The sequence below is a fragment of the Aedes albopictus genome, chromosome 2 (genome assembly GCF_035046485.1).
Source record: "Aedes albopictus strain Foshan chromosome 2, AalbF5, whole genome shotgun sequence".
Lineage (NCBI taxonomy): Eukaryota > Metazoa > Arthropoda > Insecta > Diptera > Culicidae > Aedes > Aedes albopictus.
The window spans coordinates 325,527,578-325,550,159 of NC_085137.1; the positions used below are offsets into that span (position 1 = coordinate 325,527,578).

A 22,582-nucleotide genomic window follows, 5' to 3' on the forward strand; every position below is an offset into this window, starting at 1 on the left:
TTGTGGGAATTTCTAAAACTTATTCCTAGACTTATTGACTTATTGACTTATTCAGAATCAGCATCATCAAATTTTGTTCAATAAATAAATTGATTGGAAGTTTTCAATTTTGGTCGTCACGCGATTTTTACAGAAGTGCCTCTCCCAATGTCATCGAATCAGGAGACGATTGCTAGATTCAGGTGAAAAGTTTAATTTCAAAACAAAATGAAACTTTCCATCTTGACGCTTGATCATTGCAAAATGACATGATGAAGTGTGCGAATGCTCGTTTTATCTTGTGACGATGAAAGAGCCTACTTGTTCACCGTCATGGGAAGCTCACAACCAATAACAGCGCAGGTTAAAGAAAATGTTTGGAATCATAAGCATTGTACCTCATTTTATTGAAAAGCTTAGAGAAAAAGTGATCAACTTCCCCCCAGATTATGGTAACTCAAAGGTTCATCCGTTTCATGGGTTAAAGGAAACCTATAAGACATACACTTAGTCGTAGGTGTTGCACCAAATCATTTCGCGTGATGGTTCAAGCTCATTGGTTTCTAACTCGATTATATTGGGGCACAGTTTTATGGACAAATCGGCAACGTTTGACATGCAAGGTAGTTTTCGAGTTTGACCCAGGGACTTATAAAAGCCACCGTCTCCGTCCGCGGCGGCATCATTCAACCGTGTGTTTTCGCTTGACCAAGTGTGCAGCTTCTTCTATTAACCAAAAGCAAAATGTTCAAGGTACGTTTTTAATATGGTGTCGATTGGTGGTGTTTCTTATGTTTCGGAGGCCAATTAATTCCTTTCCTCGCGTTCGTCACGGACGGTGCGCCAGTTTGCTGTTGCTGCGGCAGTGCTACTGGTGGCGGTAGTGTCTGCTCAATGGTACGGAGATGATGCTGCTAGTGGGTCGGCCGGGAGTTTTGGCGGTGGACACCATGCGTATCCCAAGTACAAGTACGAATACGGCGTCAAGGATCATCACACCGGAGATCACAAAAGCCAGTGGGAGGTCCGCGATGGCGATGTTGTCAAGGGCGGTTACACTCTGCATGAAGCTGACGGCACTGAGCGTGTGGTTGAGTACTCATCCGATAAACACAATGGTTTCCAGGCTCATGTGAAAACCGTGGGTCACGCCCACCACCCACAGGTCTATGGACACCACGGGGAATGATGAAAGCAAGAGACTATGAAGACTGTGATATTAGTTAGTTAGTTGACACAACGATACAAATGGGTAGATTTGTGCATACAGAGAACAAATAAAGGTATATTCATCCGCTTTTTATGAACTTTATTGCCATATTGAAATTCTTCACCAGGAGAAATATGAAAGAACACAAAATTGTTTAGTTTTCTCATGCATTCAGATGGGTTTTTTTTTATTAGTTGATGACCGTTGCAAAAAAGTTTGACTTGAAGAGAGCAATACTGTTTCATTTTTTTTCTATTGGATAAATATTGGATGAATTGTGTTTTTTGTTCTTGGAGCACTCCTAAGAGCAATTACTGAAGAAACCCCAACTGAGATTGTTTGACAAATCCCTGTAAGAATTCCTAAAGAAATCATAGGAGGAATCCCAGCACTATTTTCTACTAGCATTTCAAGAAAAATTCCTAAAGAGAGAAATTTTGTAAAATCACTAGATGAATTTCTATAGCAATCCATGGAATTCACATGAAGGATTTATATTTAAATACCTACGTCGACAAACCGCTACACAGCAAATAATTTTGTAATATCCAGGCGCGTAATTTCTGACGACGTATCCAATTTCGAACGTAATTTCACTCTGTTGCATCGTTTACCAGCAATTATGACACTCACCATGTACATCCTCGTTAGCACCGGAAATTGTCAACAAACCTGTTCCAGCGGAAACCTAGAAGCAGTACCATATTTATCATCTACCTTCTAACTCGGTGAAATAGTCGAGAGGTAAGGAATATGCCTCACAATCAACGGACCCGTGTGCGAATCCATGCCAATATTCATCTATCGTTCTGATTCTAGCAATTGCTAGACCCATATTCAAGCTGCGGTAGCTAATTTGCTGCGCGGAAAGAATGTAATTTGTACATCATTTTTACGACGTGACTGATGTGCAGCGAAAATGATGTGATATCACGAGAATCTTTTTGCTGTGTGGAGTAATATCAGCAAGAATGTCCCATTAGCATTTGTGGAGGAATTCCAGGAGGACCTTTTACAAAGATTTCCCCATAAACTTCAACAAGAGTTCCTTTTGGAATTTACGCGCGGATTTCTCCAGGAATTCCTCTAGGAAATCCTCTAACATATCCACTGGGAAACCTGCAGAAATTCCACCTGTGATGTTTATTCCCCAAGAATGCGTACTGCGTTTCTTCCATGTGATTCCTTCAAGAATTTCTTTTGGAACTTACCCAAGAATTTCTCCAAAAAATCACTGAGTGATTGTTTTAGAGATTTGTGCAGAACTTCTGTAGGAGTTCTTTTAGGAATTTATATTCATAGTATTACTGAACATCCTCTTCATATCGCTTTATAACCAGCCTCGGGCTGAAAATCTCCCTAATAAAGCTAATAATAATAATAATAATAATAATATCGCTTTGAGAATTTCTGTTGAAAATGGTCCTGCCATTAGTAGTTTCTCTAGGCATTCGTGGTGGAATCCTCCGAGAAGTCTTGCTGGAAATCTTCGTGCAATTCCTGATATAAATCCTACATGGACTCCTGGAGGATGCCTGAGAGAAATAACTGCAGAAATACCATCTGGAAGTGCTTAGGAATTCCTAGCCAGAATGATTGGAGAAAACCATGCTGGAGTTCATGGGTGAATCTCAGAAAGAATTTCGGAAGTTCTTCGAGAGAAATTCCTAGATAAATCCTTGATGAAATACCTCTAGGAATCATCGGAACAATTTCTGAAGGAATCCTTGGGAAAACCTGTGGAATATTCCCAGTAGTAATTTCTACCAGAAACAGAAATTACTGGAGGAATTTCAAAAGGAATTCTCAAAATATTTCTCTAGCAATTCCTCACAGAATAACTTTTATGATGCCTGCTGGGGGTTTTCTAAAAATACCCTACTCCAAGGATTCCTCTAGGGTTTCCTCCAAAGATTCTTTCTGGGATTCTTCTTGCATTTCTTTCAGGAATTGCTGCTAAGAATCATTCAAAGATTGCTTTTAATTTTTGATGCAGGAATTTCTTCAGGAACTCTATTAGTATTGGTTCAAAGGATTTCTCCACAGATTTTTCAGAAGCTTCCTAAAGAAATTCCTCATGCGATTTCACCAAAGATTTCTTCAAGGATTTTTTTTAGGAATTTCTTTTAGAGTGTCAGCAGATATTTCTACTAGATTTTTCAAGCATTTTCAACCGGCAGTTTTCCAGTAATTGCTCTTAGAATAGAAAGAACCCAGGTATTGCCGGAGTAACCCCAGCAAAGCTCCCAGTGGACTCTACCGTTGAAATCTTTTAAGGAATTACAGCAGGAAGTTTTGGAAGAATCTCAGCTGCAAAAACTAGCCATAGCAGCTTTTCGGAAGCACTGTAATGTCTACCAACTGCTAATAGTGTTCTAGTTTTTACTGATATATCTAATGCCTACCTAATAGACTTTCGCTGGTTTAAATACGGCTGACCATACGACAGAGACTGTTATAAGCCTTGGATTTAACAATATTTGAAGGATGTACAAAGAAAGATGGAAAAGCCTCGTTCATCTCGTTTAACCCTTGCTTACCAACTCTCTTTGAGTGAGAAAAATGGAAAGGCTATCTACATTAGTGACTGTAATTGCATGAGGTATTCCAGTAATAATTCAAGGGCGTTCTCCAGGGACTCCGCCAGGTAACCTTTTATTGATTTCTCAATTTGAGCTGCAGGCTCTGCTCCTCTTGAAGCGAACAGGAAGTGCAATTCATCACAAAGAACAACTTTGTATGACACACAAAGATTACAATACCCCTAGAAAAAGATATTACGAAAAAAACTATTTTAAGAGTTCGTTCACAACATAATGAAACACCTCCCTCAGAGGCTCGGGTCCTGGCTAGTGACTACTCGTTGAACTAAAGCTCCTGGATGGGGGAAGGGGGCCTGTTATTCGGCAGGCCATTTTCTTTGTAGTTCAAGTACGATTCCAGAAATCATGGAAGTAAGGAATCCCACTTGTCCGCCCCGTACACATCTTTTCAACAAAGTTGTCCTGATGATGATTAACCTGGGCTTGTTAGGGGAATATCTGTAAGTGAAAAGAAAAGTCGAGTCAAGTACAAGATACTGAAGACGACCTTACAGTTGAGGTCGAAATACGTATCTGTCAAAGGATGCAAATTCTTAGTGGAATTCAAAGGAACAGTACTAAACGCGATTTTCTTTTTACTTAAAGTTGTCCTGCCTCTACCACATACATCCTGCATACTCGACCTATGCTCCACGAAACGTGGACATTCAAAGAGCACATGTTCCGCGGTCTCGTCGCAGTCTCCACACACCGGACATGCGGGGGAACCTGCGTGTCCGAATCTGTGCAGATACCACCTAAAGCACTCATGGCCTGACCGAAATTGAGTCAAGTAAAAATTCGCCTCGCCATGGGGCCTGCTCGTCCACTTGGACATGCTCGGTATGAGCCTGAGTGTCCATCTATCCTTGATGGAGTAATCCTATCCTCTGCCACCAATAGTGCTATAGGCATCATGCCCGCTAGCACACATATCGCGTCCTTTGAGACCGTAAGGTATGCGCTGACCACTCTAAGGTACATCAGCCTGTGGGTGCTCTCGAGTCGCTTCACATTTCGATTGACCACTAGCGCCATCGACCATGCAGCGGCGCCATACCGTAGCGTGGAGACCACTACTGCCGCGAGCAGCTTACGCAGACTCGAGACTATTGCCGAGCTATTTGACATTATCTTTGACAATGCCATTATCGCCATGCTTGCCCTTTATCAGGTATATTTTACGTGGCTTCCGAATTTCAGCTAATAGTCGATAATACCCTCAATTGCTTCAGTGAATGCCTAGAGCTGATTGTGCATCCGCCTGTGGTGACCACTCTGACTGTTGTTCAAACTTGCGATTATTTACCACCACCATTTCCGTTTTGTAGTGCGCAAGTGCCAAATAATGTCTCGACCTCATCCAGGCATAGTGGACAATTGCGTGCGTTACTGTCAGTTCCACTTCCTCTAACGACTCGCCGTATACCACGAGGGTAATATCATCGGCGAAGCCGACCAGCTTTACGCCCGGTGGAAGTTTGAGCCTCAATACGCCATCATACGCCGCGTTCCATAGCTCCGGAAGCCGAACTGATTATCCGAAAGTCCAGAGTCATCGGGTTTCTCGGTATCGAAGCTGAACAGAATGATCCGTTCCATCAGTTTTCCTTTCCATAAGGCAGATAGGTCTGTATGTCGACGGGTCACCAGGTTGGGCAGTAGAACCAATCTTGGCCTTTTCCACCTCTCCGGAAATTCGCCTCTGTTTAGGCACATCTGCATAGCCATTCTGAACAAGCCTCAATGGCCGTCTTTGTGGGTACTCTACACCCAGTTGATTTTCGCTATTAGCACGTCCTTGTGTGCCGTAAAAAATATTTCCTGGACCGGAAAACGGGCGGTTGCACAGATCGCCGCTAGCTTGGCCTTATCAGCTACCCAGTTCCCGTTATCGAGAGGGATGTGGTATGGGTCCGATAGTAGGGCGATGTCCGTACTTGACTCCGAGACTGACTGCCAAGGCAATTGTTGTGCGGCTTCACAGTGGTTCAGGTTTAGCTGTGTAAACTTTTTAACCTGCATTAGGCAGTATCCATTTATTACGTTGCGCTAAAATCAACATTTTTGACCTCCTCCCCTCTCTAACGCTTTTTTGTATGAATTCTAAAATCTTTGATTGGGCCGTAACGCTCGGCCGTACTTCCGTTCCCCCTAGAGCGTTAAATAAATTGAGGATTCCGCCTTATAGTCGGTTGATTCGATCTCCTCACGTGCCTGGACATTCAGACCCGCGCCCGTTGTGTAACCATTATTCGCCGTGCTAATCAGGCATTTTGGTGCTGAGTGTCACAACCGTGCGATGTGGCCTTCTACTCCACACTACTTAAAGATTTTACTCATGTCGAGGCCTTCACACACTGCAAATTTTGTTTGCTGGTATTCAGCAAATTTTGCTGATTTTTTTTTGTGCTGATTTCATTCAGCAATATAAATTTACTGAATGTCAGCAATTATTTTTCAACTTGCTGAACAATCCAGCAATTTTGACAGTTGATCAGCAACGTTGTGCTGAAGTTCAGCAAAAATTTATTTTGCTGATTTTTTTTTTGTACTGGAAGCGTTTCGAAAAATTTGGTGTGCACGCTCACGATTTTTGCTCTTGCTTGAAGCAAGCCTCTGGCGGCTTGATAATGCTGACAAGGCACACTGACCAGGCTATTCTGATCTTGCAGATCTCCCCTGCAGGGAGCTTGACCGTGGCGATCTGTGTGCCTGTTGAACTACCTCGCACTGCTGCTTAAGGCGAAACTGGAAGCATTTTCTCATTTTTTTGGTTTTTGATTTTTTATTAAATAACGAAGCAATATTTTCAAAATCGGTTTTCGTGCACATGTAGAGTATGGATCAAGAAATCTTCTGATTTTTTTCGAGGTGGAAAATGTTTTCCATTTCTGCGGAAACCATTTTTTGTGAAATTTTGTTCAAAAATGATTTCTGCAAAAACGAAAACCATTTTCCACCACAAAAAAAAAAAAACAAAAACAGTAGATACCTTGATCCTTACTCTACATGTGCACGAAAACCGATTTTGAAAATATTGCTTCGTTATTTAATAAAAAATCAAAAACCAAAAAGTGAGGAAATGCTTCCAGTTTCGCCTTAAGTGCGGCTGTGAGCTCCTCGGCGTCGGTGCTCTCGTCCAGGTTTTTACACTTGAGACACCTCCGCCGATAGGGCTCTCACCTGCACTTTTTTGCCCAATATCTCCTGAGCTTATGACTTGTAGGAGGTGCCTCTCTTCACCGCCTGCTTCTTCAGCACTAGCACCATCTCTCCAGTCTTGGTGCGCCGGACGCTTGCTACATCCGCGCCCAGCGGTGAGATACGATTTTCGCCTCGCATGGCCCTCAACAGCTCAGCGTATGTAGCTGCCTCAGTTTTGAAGACCAGCGCGGCGTTCCGTTCGCGCTTGCGGACTGGTTTCACTTTTCTCAACTCCTTCTTATTTCCAACCGTAATTCAAGAGTTCTCCTTCCCTAGGTTCGGTTGGTCCCCGTTTCTCTTAGACTTGGCCTCATGGGGCCTAGTTTTCTTGCCCCTTGCTCGTTTCCAACCGTCTTAGGAGTCTAGTTGCTCGCACTGGCCGTCCCTTTCTTCCTCTTCTGGTTTCCGCTCGCCTCTGCCGGACGCTTCATGCCCCCACGAGCAGCGTATCCTAGGCAGGTTTTGGCCATGCAGTTCGAGCCATAGGGCGGTAACGATCCCACTTTCCAGATCATTCGATTTTGTTGTTGTTCGCTCACTGAAACAAACGCTTAGACACTCAAAGAAAATTATCAATAGGGTTCGTTTATACAAATTGTCAAGAAATTAAATATCAAGGTAGGAGGTTTTTGAAATGTCAAACTTCGGATTTTGGACGAAGTTTGCCCTCCGATATTCGACAATCCTTAAAACTGCTCAGTCATCTCGGAACAAGTTTCTTTTCTGCCACAACCATTGGACTATTAGTAGTGCGCGCCGTGTCCATTTGTAAAATTTCCCCAAGGTGGGACTTGTAAATGTGTCAAAATAGTCCGCATCGACCAATGTGGCGCTAGCTTCTATGCGCGAAAAATCGCTAAAAGTAAATCGCAAAAATATTGTATGTCGAATAGCATCTAAAGGCAAATTTATCGAAGTGGAATACATTATTCGAAAAAATATTTGGTAGTGGTTGTGCACAATGGTGACTACTATTAAGCCTATGCTTTTCACCATACAAAATAAAATTGATTTACTCCTGTTGATCAACTGTGGGTGTGCGCCAAGCGGGTAGTCCATTTGGTTGGTGTAAAAGTAATTGCCAAAGAATAATTATGCTAAAATGTGTTTCTTTGTACCATTGTTAGATTTGTTAGTGATATAACAATAAGCCATTGTTGAGCGATTGTCAACGCTATTGTTACCCATCTCTGGAGCCCAAAAGTTAGAAAAAAGGTAACTAAGCTTAAGAAAGTGATAAGAGTGAGCATGAGGTGATGACGTCACGATAGGGGGTCTAATGCAATATGGCAGGTCCACGTAGGTCCTTTTTCTTTTGTTTCCGGCTTTTCCCCCAGAAGAATTCCGACGCCATTCCGGTTGGTTGCTCCTGCGCGCCAGCAGAATCCCACTCGCCATTGTGGAAGTCCAAACAGCCAGAAATTGGGCAGAAAAGCTTCGCGCCAACCACCTGGAGTTCAGGAATTGACCATTGTTGTCTCTTCGCCATTTTGGATCGGCAATTGCTGGTCGATACCCGTTGCTAGCCTCCCGTGAGACCTCTCGCCGGCAGTGAAGCCCTGAAAGCAGCGCCGGAGCATCGGCTCGCCTGCTAGGTCTTCTCAAGGTCACCGTTTTGGCCACCAGCTGGCCATTCCAACCCCGAGAACGTCCATCAAGCCCTTCGAACATCAACCGACAATCAGAAACCATCGAACACCATCAGAAAGCCTGCCAAGCCAGTACGCCCCACCTCCCGCCAGGTTCGGCGGTCACGACGTTGGCTCCATCTGCCACAGTTTCGTCCGGCGGCCGAGCAGCACCTGCTTCATCTGCTTCCCGCTCCACCCGGCGGCCATTTTGCACCGCCTGCACCAGCCCAAGTCTCGCTCCGCCATCGTGCAGGCCCAGCATCACCATCCAGCTACAGCACCACCCACTTTCCACCTCCCATCGGCCGTTCAGCACCGGATTACCGCCCAGGCATGACGATGCCCTCGGCAAGTACTCCCTATCTGTAAGTGACGTCTCATAGGGTCCAATTCCGGGCAAATAAACCCGAAATGTTGTAAAATGTAGAGAGGTGGTCGTTTTTTTTTTATAAAAGCGCATCCTTGATTTCATAAGGTTACATTCCTTTCCGCTTTCTCCGGGCTCATAAAGGAGCAGCCAAGCCTCGTTCTCTTTTGGTTCGCTTGAAATTTGCTTGTTCCGCTAGACTTTTGAGACTTACTATGTTGAATGATCTTGGAAGTACATTTATTGCGTTTGTACGTAACAGCCCTGTGGACAAGTGTTTCACTTGCGTACACACTTAGATAAAATCACCGAGTTCGGTAATATTTTACCGAAATCTCAACCGTTAAGTTTTGTTTACCGAAAAAAATCGGTAAGCTGGCAACATTTACCGAACTTCGTTAAAGTTTGACAGATAAACGATAACATTTTACCGAAATTTTGTAATATTTTATAGAATTCCGGTAAAATCCATTACCGAACGCTCAGCAGTTGAGATTTCGGTAAAAAATACCGAACGCGATTAGCTGTGTACGTTCCGCCCTTCGGTGAGTTCCAGACCCGTGGAGGAAAAAGGAAACTTCGTTCCAATTGGAAGATGACCCCGCGAATTCCTATTGAATTAGAATTAGAAGAGTTTCACAACAAAGAAGAAGTTGTATTTTTAGGTAGACTGCTCTTTCCTGCTCGCGTCAATCGTATTCTGCTCTTCGACCTGGACATCGTACTCATTTACCAATGCTATCAAATAGCGGAGCTTCAGCAGGCCCTGTTTCAGGTTAGCCCGATGTTATTCCGCCCGCTCGTGAAGCCGATTAGCTCGACCAGCTGTACGGCAACTACCAACATCTTTGGTATACCAACATCTTTGGTATAGACCGCTCCTGTTGCGATTCAGCGCCCGCGTGAGGTCCACGCCGGTCATCTGTGCTTCCTCGGCCGGTGCTGCGCCACCTCGTGCTCCTCCTGTTGAACCTCCTTCCGCCTACTGGCTGGTGGGTACACCAGCCTTGTTCACTCCCCTCGTAGTGGCGATCTCGCCAGTCCTCCTCGCGCGAACAGGTTCAACGCTGTCCCTCTGCCGCTCCACTCTCTATTACATGCTTGATGGATTTAATAGTCACTATCCCTCACTGCGAATGAATCCTGGTGGTTATCTATACAAGCAGGGAGGTCAATGATCTTGGTGGTTATCTATACAAGCAGGAAGGCCACCTGAGAATTGGCACAGACCCTTAAGGGGACTGAGCTCAGAGCCAGATCAGGAGTGTTCATATGAACCCACATTCAGCCGGTTAGTTGCCTACTTTTCTGGTGAAATGGATTTGTTGACATCTAACGCAACCAATCAGCACTTACATGATGCGCGTAAAATTGAGTCCAAATTATGATTCAGTTTTGAAAACATTTACGTTCTTTGGTGATTCCGTTTCGTGCAAATTTCAGAATTTCTAAGTGTGTGGGTACAGGCCAGGAACGTACTTTAAGGCCACGCTACGGTTCTATGGAACGAAGGACAGCGCTGAACTTAGTCCATCCGCGGATAGAATGTCGTCGCTACCAGCTCACTTGTACACAAAGCAAGACAGTATGCCGTAATCAGGAACTTACTGGCGTCGTTCCTGACGTGCCCGAGGCACTCCCAGCTGGGCTGTGAGGCTTTGTAAGCGGAGTTGCTTCCGGATGTGTGGAATTTCTGAAGACGCCCAGCAGAGCCCACTGACTGCTGCCGCCCGCCACGACTAGGCTTACTCCGCTTGAGCAATCCGTATGCCCAGATACTCGGCCACCTCTCAATGCCGAAGGTGGCATGTCCACACTGGTGTATGGATATGATTCGCTTAGGAAAGAATCCTAGGCTTCCAGCTCAGCTGAAAGTAATGGAGTCTGAGGAAATTGATCGGCTGCGTCATTCTTAAGAACTACAGAGGTTGTATAAAAAGCTTAACTCTTTTTGAATAGGCTTCGGCCTAGGAGCCTAAATATACAGGCAGAAAGTATCTTGACGGATCATGTGAAGTGATTGAAAAGCAGTGGTGGAAAGCATCATGCGCTTGACGTGTTTTTTGGTTCGCATCAAACACAATCTTTGCTCACGCGCTCGCGAACCCAAAAAGAGAGAACGGTTCACGATTTCCCGGATCGACGAACCAACACAAAACAAATGTCGAACGAGCAGAATCGCAGTTGGTTCGCCAGAAGGATCACAATGTAGAACACTTGGTTTGTTGCCATTTTTTGTACACTTAATGGTAATTAGTTGGGTGTTTTTTGATTATACTGTTCAGGTACCATTCCAATAAATGATATCGCCGAAAAAGTTTATCAACATTTGATTTCATTACAGATATATCGACCGCGAACCTCTAAAATAAAAAGCATCGCGCTTGCAAAAGATGCGATGCACTCACTGGCGTTCGTGTCGTACGATCGTGAGCCACAGCCGTACGAACACCATCGCACAGCAAATGTTTGCGATGCGATGGCATTTTTTCGTAGCGCGTAAGCACACGTTCGCGATCAATTTCCACCACAATGAAAAGTGATAGCATACGAACACCCAAATCACAAGGAGACGAAGAGAACGCAAGATATAGTGTTTTGCTTTCGTTCAAAATTGGGTTCAACTTGGTTCAGCATTAGTTCAACTATAGTTATATATATTGAAGCTTGATCTTAACCTCGGGGCAGTTTCATCATGTTAGTCATGTTAGGTTCTCGGTGTTCGTGTTAATCACTTACCTCGGTAGTTATTGATTATTAAAAACGCATAAAACACATCTTTTGCTTTTGCCAATCACTCCAAAGCGCCTTGGATCACTTTTGCAATCCAAAAGAGCTTTAAAGCTTTAACACATTCCGGTTAAAATCAAACAGATCGGACCTAGGTATAATATCCAATCAGCATTCCTTTATGACGATTGTAAAACACGTTAATCACACATGTCGAACATCAAGCCAATTCTTGCCCATTCGTGAGAAGCTTCCAATAGTTGAGTTGAGCTGGGGCGAGGTAGAAGGCATCAAATCTAGCTAGTGTTTACCACCCGCTATCGCTTTACTGCACTGGAATGGCAGTAAATCGATGTTGGTGGTGCCCACAGAGCACATGATTGACCACAAACCGGCATGCAAGTGAAACAACATACCCAACATGTGTGGCACTAATGGGGGGTTTGTACGTCAGCAACTAGCCTCCCTTCGGTGGATTTTATTGTGATTTATTTTGAGCTATGTTTTCCATTCGTTTTCACATGTGTCTGATTTATCGGTCGAACGATTTTCCCATATAGGCATCCAATTATTAATGACGAAAAGTTGACAAATGGTCCGACTAATGCAAGGCGATTAATTTGTCGAACGAGTCTAACTCTGGCCAAGGGTTAATTTTTGCGAAACACTTTGTTCACTGGCCGAGCTGATGGTCGAACAATTTTCGGAACTTGATTCGATTTGGAGCTTAATTTGAATGTACAAGTGTGGTAATTGATTTTTCAGCGCCACTACTGACTGGCTTCGGTGTTGTCCTACGAAGGGACCCATCAAGAGTTTGTCTTGCGTCGCTCGATTGGTGTGGAAAATAAAATGATTTCTAAGCAATACGATCGGCAGTGGTTCAGAAAGGTGACGTGAGAGCGAGAGCCTATGACATAGCAGTAAGAGCTGTATGACATGAGTTGGTATAAATTAGGGCATTGCAGAACTATTTGGTATCAGTCCACTTTTGGTACTCCAATCAGACAGATCTAGGAAAAAAACATCACAATGTTTAAGGTACATTGCCTAAAAAGTAACGCAAATATAATTTGTCTTCAAATTCTATTGTTCTTTCTAGATTGTTCTAGTGTTGGTTTTGGCAGTAGCGGCCGTTTCCGCTCAATGGGAGGGTGGCTATGGAGGTGATCACCATCATCACCATGAGGAACACCATTCGCATCCCAAGTATAAGTTCGAGTACGGCGTCAAGGATCATAAGACCGGAGATCACAAGAGCCAGTGGGAACACCGCGATGGAGACGTTGTGAAGGGACAGTACACGCTGCATGAAGCTGATGGAACTGAGCGCATTGTCGAATACACTTCCGACAAGCATCATGGATTCCAGGCGCACGTGAAACGCGTTGGTCATGCTCATCATCCACAGGTTTATGGACACCATGAGGGTGGCTACGGAGGCGGTGAGGGATCGTTCGGAGGACACGGACACGAGCATGGTCATGCCAGCAGCTATGCCAACTCGAACCTGCATTCTTATCATCACTGATTGAATGTTCTGTTAGACTGATCTCAATATTTTTTCGTATCTGTCGTTCGTCACGCTTATCTCTGTAAATAAATTTCAGTTTTATTCTCAATTGCTGTTTACTGGCTGAATTGTTCTTCTAATCACCTACATATATGTTTTCCTAACTTTCGGTCTACACAACTCCATACGCCAATCCAGTCGTACCGGTCGTCCCTGGTGCATTAAAAAAACCAGATACACTGATCGGGTTTTCCCAAGTAACAAGGATAGCTGAATAACAGCTTATTTAGCCAAAATGTTCAAAATATAGCTTAAGAGTGGTTTTATTCAGCCCTTGTATAGCGGTATTGTTTGTTGGGTTGTGAAAATAGTTCGGCCATGATTTAAGACAGCTTTCACCTACTCTAATGGAAGTTCTGTTGTTATGTTCGGCTGAAGACTGACATCCAATAGCCGCGATTGAACACAAGATTCAAGATGATAATTTTTTTCTTTTTAATATTGAAGACAAGTGGGAAACGTGAACGGAAAACCACACATTTAAAATACGTTAAAGCTATGTTGGTTCAACAGGGAATGCCACGCCGGGAAAGCTAGACTTTGAAGACATCAGTGTTGTGGAGCAGTAAATACACTCCCGGGAGTACAGGATCCTTAGACTCGTAAAGCCAGTGCACAATGGTCCATGGGCCGTATTTTACTCGAAAAAGAAATATTGACGCTTAAGTTATACACCGTGTCCAATAAGTTCTCATACAAAGTCAAATTGAATTCATTTCACATCTGTAATTAGGATTATCAAAGTAAATATAATAATTGAAAGGCAAACTAACACTGACCAAATGCAGCATATATATATATATATATATATATATATATATATATATATATATATATATATATATATATATATATATATATATATATATATATATATATATATATATATATATATATATATATATATATATATATATATATATATATATATATATATATATATATATATATATATATATATAACGTACTTGTATCCCTATTGTGGTGAATTTTATCCAAAATTTACGTTTTATGATGTTTATCTTCAATATAACGATCATTTTCAAGAAAATCAGCTCAAGTGAAGCTTACTAGCAAATTTCTTACCATATCATCACCAAAATTGTATTGTTTCATCTTTAGTATATCCATTTGGTACAATACTTGTGATAAAAACTCAAAATTTAACCTTATAGACTCTATTTAGCTACCGTAGAATAAAAACTTTTCTAACATTTTTCTTGCGTGCCGGAGCAAACGGATTTCAGAAAGTGTACTGCTAGGCTTATAAAAACAAATAGAAAATAAAGTCATTCTATACCGTATGCTTTATTTAATCAGTATTATGTGGCCCTTCAATACATGCATTCATTTTGGAAATTGGAATCACAGGTGTGAAATAAAATTATATATTCTAAATTAGTATTTTGTATGAGAACTTATTGGACACGGTGTACATGGCTTTCTTCTAAAAATGGCTTATTTTTGACACTCAATATCTCGGAATGACAGAAGCCCATTTCAATCTCTTTGTTTTTTTTTTTCAATTGTATTTGTGGTAAGGCGCCGTCCACAAATTACGTAACGCTCTATGGGGAGGGGGGGAGTATGGCCGAGCGTTACGGTCCATACAAAAATTTTAGGATTTTCATACAAAAAAGCGTTACGGAGGGGGGAGGGGGGGTCAAAAAATGTCGATTTTAGCGTTACGTAATAAATGGATGCTGCCTAAGGGGCTGTCCATAAACCATGTGGTCATTTTTTTTGGGACTTCTCAACCACCCCCCCCCCCTCCCCCCGCGTGGTCATTAGTCCATACAAAAGTTTTTATTCGTCCATACAAAATGGTCATTGGCCGAACCCCGCCCCCCCCCCCTCATGACCACGTGGTTTATGGACAGCCCCTAATGGAGACTCCAATTGTGAACGATGATAAACAGAAGTGAGAAATGTGATTAATGAATGGCATGCAGGGATGGGAACACTCACTTTCAAAGAGTTGTACTCACTTGATATTTTCTCAGCTCAGAAGCGGGCAATCAAGAAACGATGTATGAAAATCTTTTGCCTTGTGGTTTTGTCTAAAAGTTTTCCGAATAGAGGAAGGGTCGCACACGCATACCAAAGTCGTGACAGAGCTGTGAAAGTGACTCTCCACGTGGTGAGTGTAATTTACATTCACCTCGTGGAGAGTTGTCTTCGCAGCTCCCTCACGACTTCGGTATGCGGTATACTTTTAGACAAAACCACAAGGCAAAAGTCGTTCATACATCGTTTCTTGATTGCACGCTTCTAAGCCGAGAAAACAGCAAGTGAGTGTAATTCTGTGCAAGTGAGTGTTCCCATCCTTGATGACATGCTGTTAAAAGTTTCTTACTAAAATTGATTAAAACTACGTATATGTCTAATTGAGAAACTATGAAATAAGACCCGTTAATTATAATGAATTTGTTATTACTTGTGAGTTCGACTGCAGCTTTTGCGACTGGAAGAAGAGAATTGGAGGCACGATCCGAGACAAGAATAGGCTAACGCGGTTTCTATGGCGTTTAAGCGAAACAGCCCGATTTGTTCAAGTTTTCCGCCGGAGAAATTCAGGTCCTCTAAACCCTCGCAGCTGCAAAAATATTGGACACAGACTTTGACTCCTAATAAAGTTGTGAAGAGTATGTGACTTTTAGACATTGATCAGAAAAAATTCCCAACAAATTTGAAAAAAAAAACGCAATCAGGTTTTTGGTAAGCCAGGGTCAAATTGATCATTCAGTCCCGAGCAGAAGGGAATAGCAACATCATAATAAAATATGTTATTTTGGGAAAATAACTGAGTTGCGGAAAGAGTTATTTTCATGTTATTAACATTACATATCATGTTATAAACTTGTCTGTCATAAGCGGCAAAATAACAAAAATCATAACAAAAAATGCTCCTTGAAGACCAGTTAAATAACACGTTTTGTTGGTTTCATTAACAACTTAATAAGAGAGCTTTATTCCAAAAGCTAGACTTTACATATACTGGCGTGAGTGAGAAATGGACAAATTGAGGTGAAATTTGCGAAAAAGTTACTCGTCCTCTCGGTGAGACTCGAACTCACGACTCCTACTCACTAGACAGGCGCGTTGCCGCTACGCCGCGAGAAGACTCGAAGACGTAGCTGCTAACCTGAATTCAAGTTCAACACAAAATTCCGAGGTTATCTTTTCCACAGATTGCACCCCTTTCGGATGGAATGAGATGTACATCCACACTACGCATATATTGTATATGTAAAGCCTAGGCGAGAGCGCATTGTTTTTGTGTGTTGGAAGTCCACACACCTCTCATCGACGACTGTGTCGAAGAGATCGCGCGGTGAGCGGAAAGCTTCCAATGGGTCGCGACGTTCTCAAACGACCGGTTACGGAACATGAGTCCGTTGCTCGATGACATAATTAAATTAATTAATTATCGATTTTTGCGGCTTAACCAGCCGAATGGAAGTTTTACTTTATTCCAAAAGCTAGACTTTACATATACTGGCGTGAGTGAGAAATGGACAAATTGAGGTGAAATTTGCGAAAAAGTTACTCGTCCTCTCGGTGAGACTCGAACTCACGACTCCTACTCACTAGACAGGCGCGTTGCCGCTACGCCACGAGAAGACTCGAAGACGTAGCTGCTAACCTGAATTCAAGTTCAACACAAAATTCCGAGGTTATCTTTTCCACAGATTGCACCCCTTTCGGATGGAATGAGATGTACATCCACACTACGCATATATTGTATATGTAAAGCCTAGGCGAGAGCGCATTGTTTTTGTGTGTTGGAAGTCCACACACCTCTCATCGACGACTGTGTCGAAGAGATCGCGCGGTGAGCGGAAAGCTTCCAATGGGTCGCGACGTTCTCAAACGACCGGTTACGGAACATGAGTCCGTTGCTCGATGACATAATTAAATTAATTAATTATCGATTTTTGCGGCTTAACCAGCCGAATGGAAGTTTTACTTTATTCCAAAAGCTAGACTTTTGAGAACGTCGCGACCCATTGGAAGCTTTCCGCTCACCGCGCGATCTCTTCGACACAGTCGTCGATGAGAGGTGTGTGGACTTCCAACACACAAAAACAATGCGCTCTCGCCTAGGCTTTACATATACAATATATGCGTAGTGTGGATGTACATCTCATTCCATCCGAAAGGGGTGCAATCTGTGGAAAAGATAACCTCGGAATTTTGTGTTGAACTTGAATTCAGGTTAGCAGCTACGTCTTCGAGTCTTCTCGTGGCGTAGCGGCAACGCGCCTGTCTAGTGAGTAGGAGTCGTGAGTTCGAGTCTCACCGAGAGGACGAGTAACTTTTTCGCAAATTTCACCTCAATTTGTCCATTTCTCACTCACGCCAGTATATGTAAAGTCTAGCTTTTGGAATAAAGTAAAACTTCCATTCGGCTGGTTAAGCCGCAAAAATCGATAATTAATTAATTTAATTATGTCATCGAGCAACGGACTCATGTTCCGTAACCGGTCGTTTGAGAACGTCGCGACCCATTGGAAGCTTTCCGCTCACCGCGCGATCTCTTCGACACAGTCGTCGATGAGAGGTGTGTGGACTTCCAACACACAAAAACAATGCGCTCTCGCCTAGGCTTTACATATACAATATATGCGTAGTGTGGATGTACATCTCATTCCATCCGAAAGGGGTGCAATCTGTGGAAAAGATAACCTCGGAATTTTGTGTTGAACTTGAATTCAGGTTAGCAGCTACGTCTTCGAGTCTTCTCGTGGCGTAGCGGCAACGCGCCTGTCTAGTGAGTAGGAGTCGTGAGTTCGAGTCTCACCGAGAGGACGAGTAACTTTTTCGCAAATTTCACCTCAATTTGTCCATTTCTCACTCACGCCAGTATATGTAAAGTCTAGCTTTTGGAATAAAGTAAAACTTCCATTCGGCTGGTTAAGCCGCAAAAATCGATAATTAATTAATTTAATTATGTCATCGAGCAACGGACTCATGTTCCGTAACCGGTCGTTTGAGAACGTCGCGACCCATTGGAAGCTTTCCGCTCACCGCGCGATCTCTTCGACACAGTCGTCGATGAGAGGTGTGTGGACTTCCAACACACAAAAACAATGCGCTCTCGCCTAGGCTTTACATATACAATATATGCGTAGTGTGGATGTACATCTCATTCCATCCGAAAGGGGTGCAATCTGTGGAAAAGATAACCTCGGAATTTTGTGTTGAACTTGAATTCAGGTTAGCAGCTACGTCTTCGAGTCTTCTCGTGGCGTAGCGGCAACGCGCCTGTCTAGTGAGTAGGAGTCGTGAGTTCGAGTCTCACCGAGAGGACGAGTAACTTTTTCGCAAATTTCACCTCAATTTGTCCATTTCTCACTCACGCCAGTATATGTAAAGTCTAGCTTTTGGAATAAAGTAAAACTTCCATTCGGCTGGTTAAGCCGCAAAAATCGATAATTAATTAATTTAATTATGTCATCGAGCAACGGACTCATGTTCCGTAACCGGTCGTTTGAGAACGTCGCGACCCATTGGAAGCTTTCCGCTCACCGCGCGATCTCTTCGACACAGTCGTCGATGAGAGGTGTGTGGACTTCCAACACACAAAAACAATGCGCTCTCGCCTAGGCTTTACATATACAATATATGCGTAGTGTGGATGTACATCTCATTCCATCCGAAAGGGGTGCAATCTGTGGAAAAGATAACCTCGGAATTTTGTGTTGAACTTGAATTCAGGTTAGCAGCTACGTCTTCGAGTCTTCTCGTGGCGTAGCGGCAACGCGCCTGTCTAGTGAGTAGGAGTCGTGAGTTCGAGTCTCACCGAGAGGACGAGTAACTTTTTCGCAAATTTCACCTCAATTTGTCCATTTCTCACTCACGCCAGTATATGTAAAGTCTAGCTTTTGGAATAAAGTAAAACTTCCATTCGGCTGGTTAAGCCGCAAAAATCGATAATTAATTAATTTAATTATTTAATAAGAGAGATTTTTTTATAAATATTTCAATAACAAATTTTGATATGAATATATTGATAACTAGAGAAACGTTATGTTTTCCGGCCTTGACAGTCTTTCAGAGCAGCAAGAACAATATTGCTTCAATTTCCGACGGTTTCGGTAATGTATTTTACCATTTTCAAGGAATCTATAAGAATGATCGAATAATTTCTCATTACCTTTTTTGGCCCACCCTGTTACTTACAGAAGTTTTGTTCTCTTGTACGGAACGGTAGTGCTCTACATTTGATTGTCCATTCAATTTGAAATGGCGCTCGCTTCGGCTATGGATATAGTGTGATATTACTATCTTACATTTTTAGTTACATTTGTCTACTCACTGCATGTGTGGCGATATTTTTGCAAGACACTGTATCGCGGGTGGCTTTTGCTATGAAAAGCCCGTCGTTTGAAGCTTAACTATTTGTTATAATCGCACAGTTTTCGCCTACGCTTTTAGTCATGACAGCTTCTTGGCTGTCCGTGCTTGCTACTAGTGTCTTGTAGTGTGTGTAGTACATCATCTAGAATGTTGTTGTTGTGGTGTGAGTGTGTTCTGATTCATTCGTGTTTGTGTATCATTGCGTTTTCGTGTTTTGTTGACATTCCTTACTTCGTGTAATATCCCTGCGTAAATCGCATGTAGCCCTTCTGTGTCTGTCCTTCTATTTATACAATTCGTGTTGTTGACAATATGACACATCAGTGTTGCCACAGGTATAGATTATTCTGTAAAAGTACAGATTTTTTTCAACTTTTTGGTACAGATTCTGTACGGTACAGATTACAGATTTTCAGCAAAAGGTACAGAATGGTACAGATTTTTTGAATTTGAGAAAAAATCATTAAAATTCAAATTTAAAACATGTTTAATACTGATATTTTTGTTTTTCAAGTTCAGAAATTGGTAACAGTATACTCAAATCAAGTGTTTTTCATAGTTTAGCCTGAATGAAATTGCTCTTTTTTGTGTATTTCAAGCGATTTTAAATCCAATGTGGTTCAAATTTGGTACAGATTTTGGGTACAGATTTTTCGAATGTCTGGTATAGATAAAAAAGATTTTTGAGCCTCCGGTACAGATAAAAATGTGGCAACACTGTGACACATCTCTAGAAATTGGAGTGTGTTTGTGTTTTCATTCTTGTCTAGTATTTTCGTTCTGCTAGATCGAATCTATGTTGTTTTGTGATGCTGTGGTGCATCAGAGCCGTTTTTTCCCCGAGAGCAATCATTTCTTGGTCCTCTACGTCGATTCCTCGTTCCAGCAGTTTGTCCATCGTGTTGTAGTGTGTTTGATGACCATGTATTCTTGTTTTTAGGCGATTGGTTGTCATCCCAACGTACATAGCTTCGCAGTGGCAACAAGGAATGGCATAGATGACGTTTGTTTGCTGCTCAGGTGGGACTGGATCCTTTACCTTCGTGAAATAGTCCCTTGCTGATCGGACGTTGTACTTTGCGAGTCGTATGTTATTATAATCTCGCTGCAAGACCCTGTCAATCTTGTTTGACAGGTGAGGTATGAATGGAATGCGACGCTAGGTATATTCCAGGATTTCTTGCTGATTTTCGTCGTTGGAACGAAAATACTAGACAAGAAAGAAAACACAAACACACTCCAATTTCTAGAGATGTGTCATATTGTCAACAACACGAATTGTATAAATAGAAGGACAGACACAGAAGGGCTACATGCGATTTACGCAGGGATATTACACAAAGTAAGGAATGTCAACAAAACACGAAAACGAAATGATACACAAACACGAATGAATCAGAACACACTCACACCACAACAACAACATTCTAGATGATGTACTACACACAGTACAAGACACTAGTAGCAACCCAAGCAACACACGTAATCGTAATCAAATACCATAGGTACATTTACAACTAATGCCAATGTTATTCTGTTTGAACTTCTCATTTGATTTACAACTGATTTGTAACGAAAAAAGCGCAAGAGGTGGAGCCTATATAAAACATAATCAAGTTTTAAATGTGGTCGACACGAAACTCATTTGTAACTGAGACAAAACTACGATTATTGGTGACAAACTCGACTGCTTGCTGCTGTCAATCAGAGTAAATCGGTCACAGTCAGTATTTTATAAAAAAGGATTCGATGGGGAATAAATTGTCACTGTGTGTTGAAATTGTTAAATTTTACGCGGAACCTGAAGATGAAGTAACATGCGGCTTCAAATATATCGTCTGAAATTGCATGCTAGTTCTGATTTTTTCACGCGCTCTACGAAGGTGGTCCAATTGAAACGAAAAAATATCCATTTTCGTTGGTGAAAGTTTGCGCCATATTGCATTAAAATTGTACCTTTTGTTGCACAGTGGGCAAATGCAAGACTTCAATACAAAAATGAAGTGTACAAATAATCATAGACGTGATCCATTATCACAAACGATTGCTCTGATTGAATGGTGTACGATTTTTTTTCCATCCTACAAAATAAGTTTCAAACACTCAAATGTGATTTAAAGGCTTAATTTTTTATTCCAACATCAGCTTGTTTCCTCTCCCCCTAAACACAAATAGAGAAGGACCACCATATAAAATACTCTTCTATGTGCATGCATCCATGGACGAAGAAAAATTCAGCTTATCTTGACATAACACAAACATGAGTCAAATAAAACCTCCATTGAGTGAAAACACTGGTTGAAAATCATTGACGTGATTAAACATAAAGTACTTCATTGCTGCATTAAAATAATTTAAATTTGATGATTAGTAGTTCCATGCAGAAAAATATATTTCTCAATCAAATTAAAAAGATTTAAATTTTAACGCTTTACAGAATAAGTACACTATTTATCTTTTAATACTATAATAGATCAACAAACATGATCTCTGACGGCCTTTGCACTTAACGGAATAACCTACATTTTACCCATACATATTAAAAACAAAACACAAAATCCGTGTCCCTTACAAGGAATCAAAAAAAATATGGTTCAAATGTATGTGCCTATATGTATCATCGAAAGAAAACTAATTGACTAATTTATTAATATTCTATATAAGTTGACTCATTTTTTATTCGATTTGGCCCACTGTGCAATATTTGCACTCTTGCTGTCAGAACGTTTGTTTTTAAACAGTTTCAAGTAAAACTAGTTTAAAACAGTCAACAGATTCTGCAAAACTGGTCGGTTAGTTCTGCCTGCTTCGGCAGCAGTTGCTCGATATGCACCAAAATTTATTTTGCGGGATGCTCAGTGTTAGATCGTGTTCGGTTTTCCGGAGAAAACACATCCTAAACCACAACCGCGGTCAGTTTGGCCTCCCAGTGTCACTACA

At 42.0% G+C, this 22,582-nt stretch overlaps 2 protein-coding genes across 2 annotated transcripts; both read left to right on the top strand.

The window, feature by feature from the left end:
• Positions 1–410: 410 nt before the first annotated feature.
• LOC115265056 (adult-specific cuticular protein ACP-20-like) lies at positions 411–1,286 on the top strand. Its single transcript, XM_029869253.2, has 2 exons — positions 411–732; positions 827–1,286. Exons 1-2 carry the CDS (start codon positions 724–726, stop codon positions 1,166–1,168), a joined length of 351 nt encoding a protein of 116 aa, XP_029725113.2. The 5' UTR covers positions 411–723; the 3' UTR covers positions 1,169–1,286.
• Positions 1,287–12,513: 11,227 nt separating this feature from the next.
• On the top strand, positions 12,514–13,328 carry LOC109404277 (adult-specific cuticular protein ACP-20-like). Its single transcript, XM_019677113.3, has 2 exons — positions 12,514–12,747; positions 12,809–13,328. The coding sequence occupies exons 1-2, from the start codon at positions 12,739–12,741 to the stop codon at positions 13,235–13,237; spliced, it is 438 nt and encodes a 145-aa protein (XP_019532658.3). The 5' UTR covers positions 12,514–12,738; the 3' UTR covers positions 13,238–13,328.
• The last annotated feature ends 9,254 nt before the right edge of the window (positions 13,329–22,582 follow it).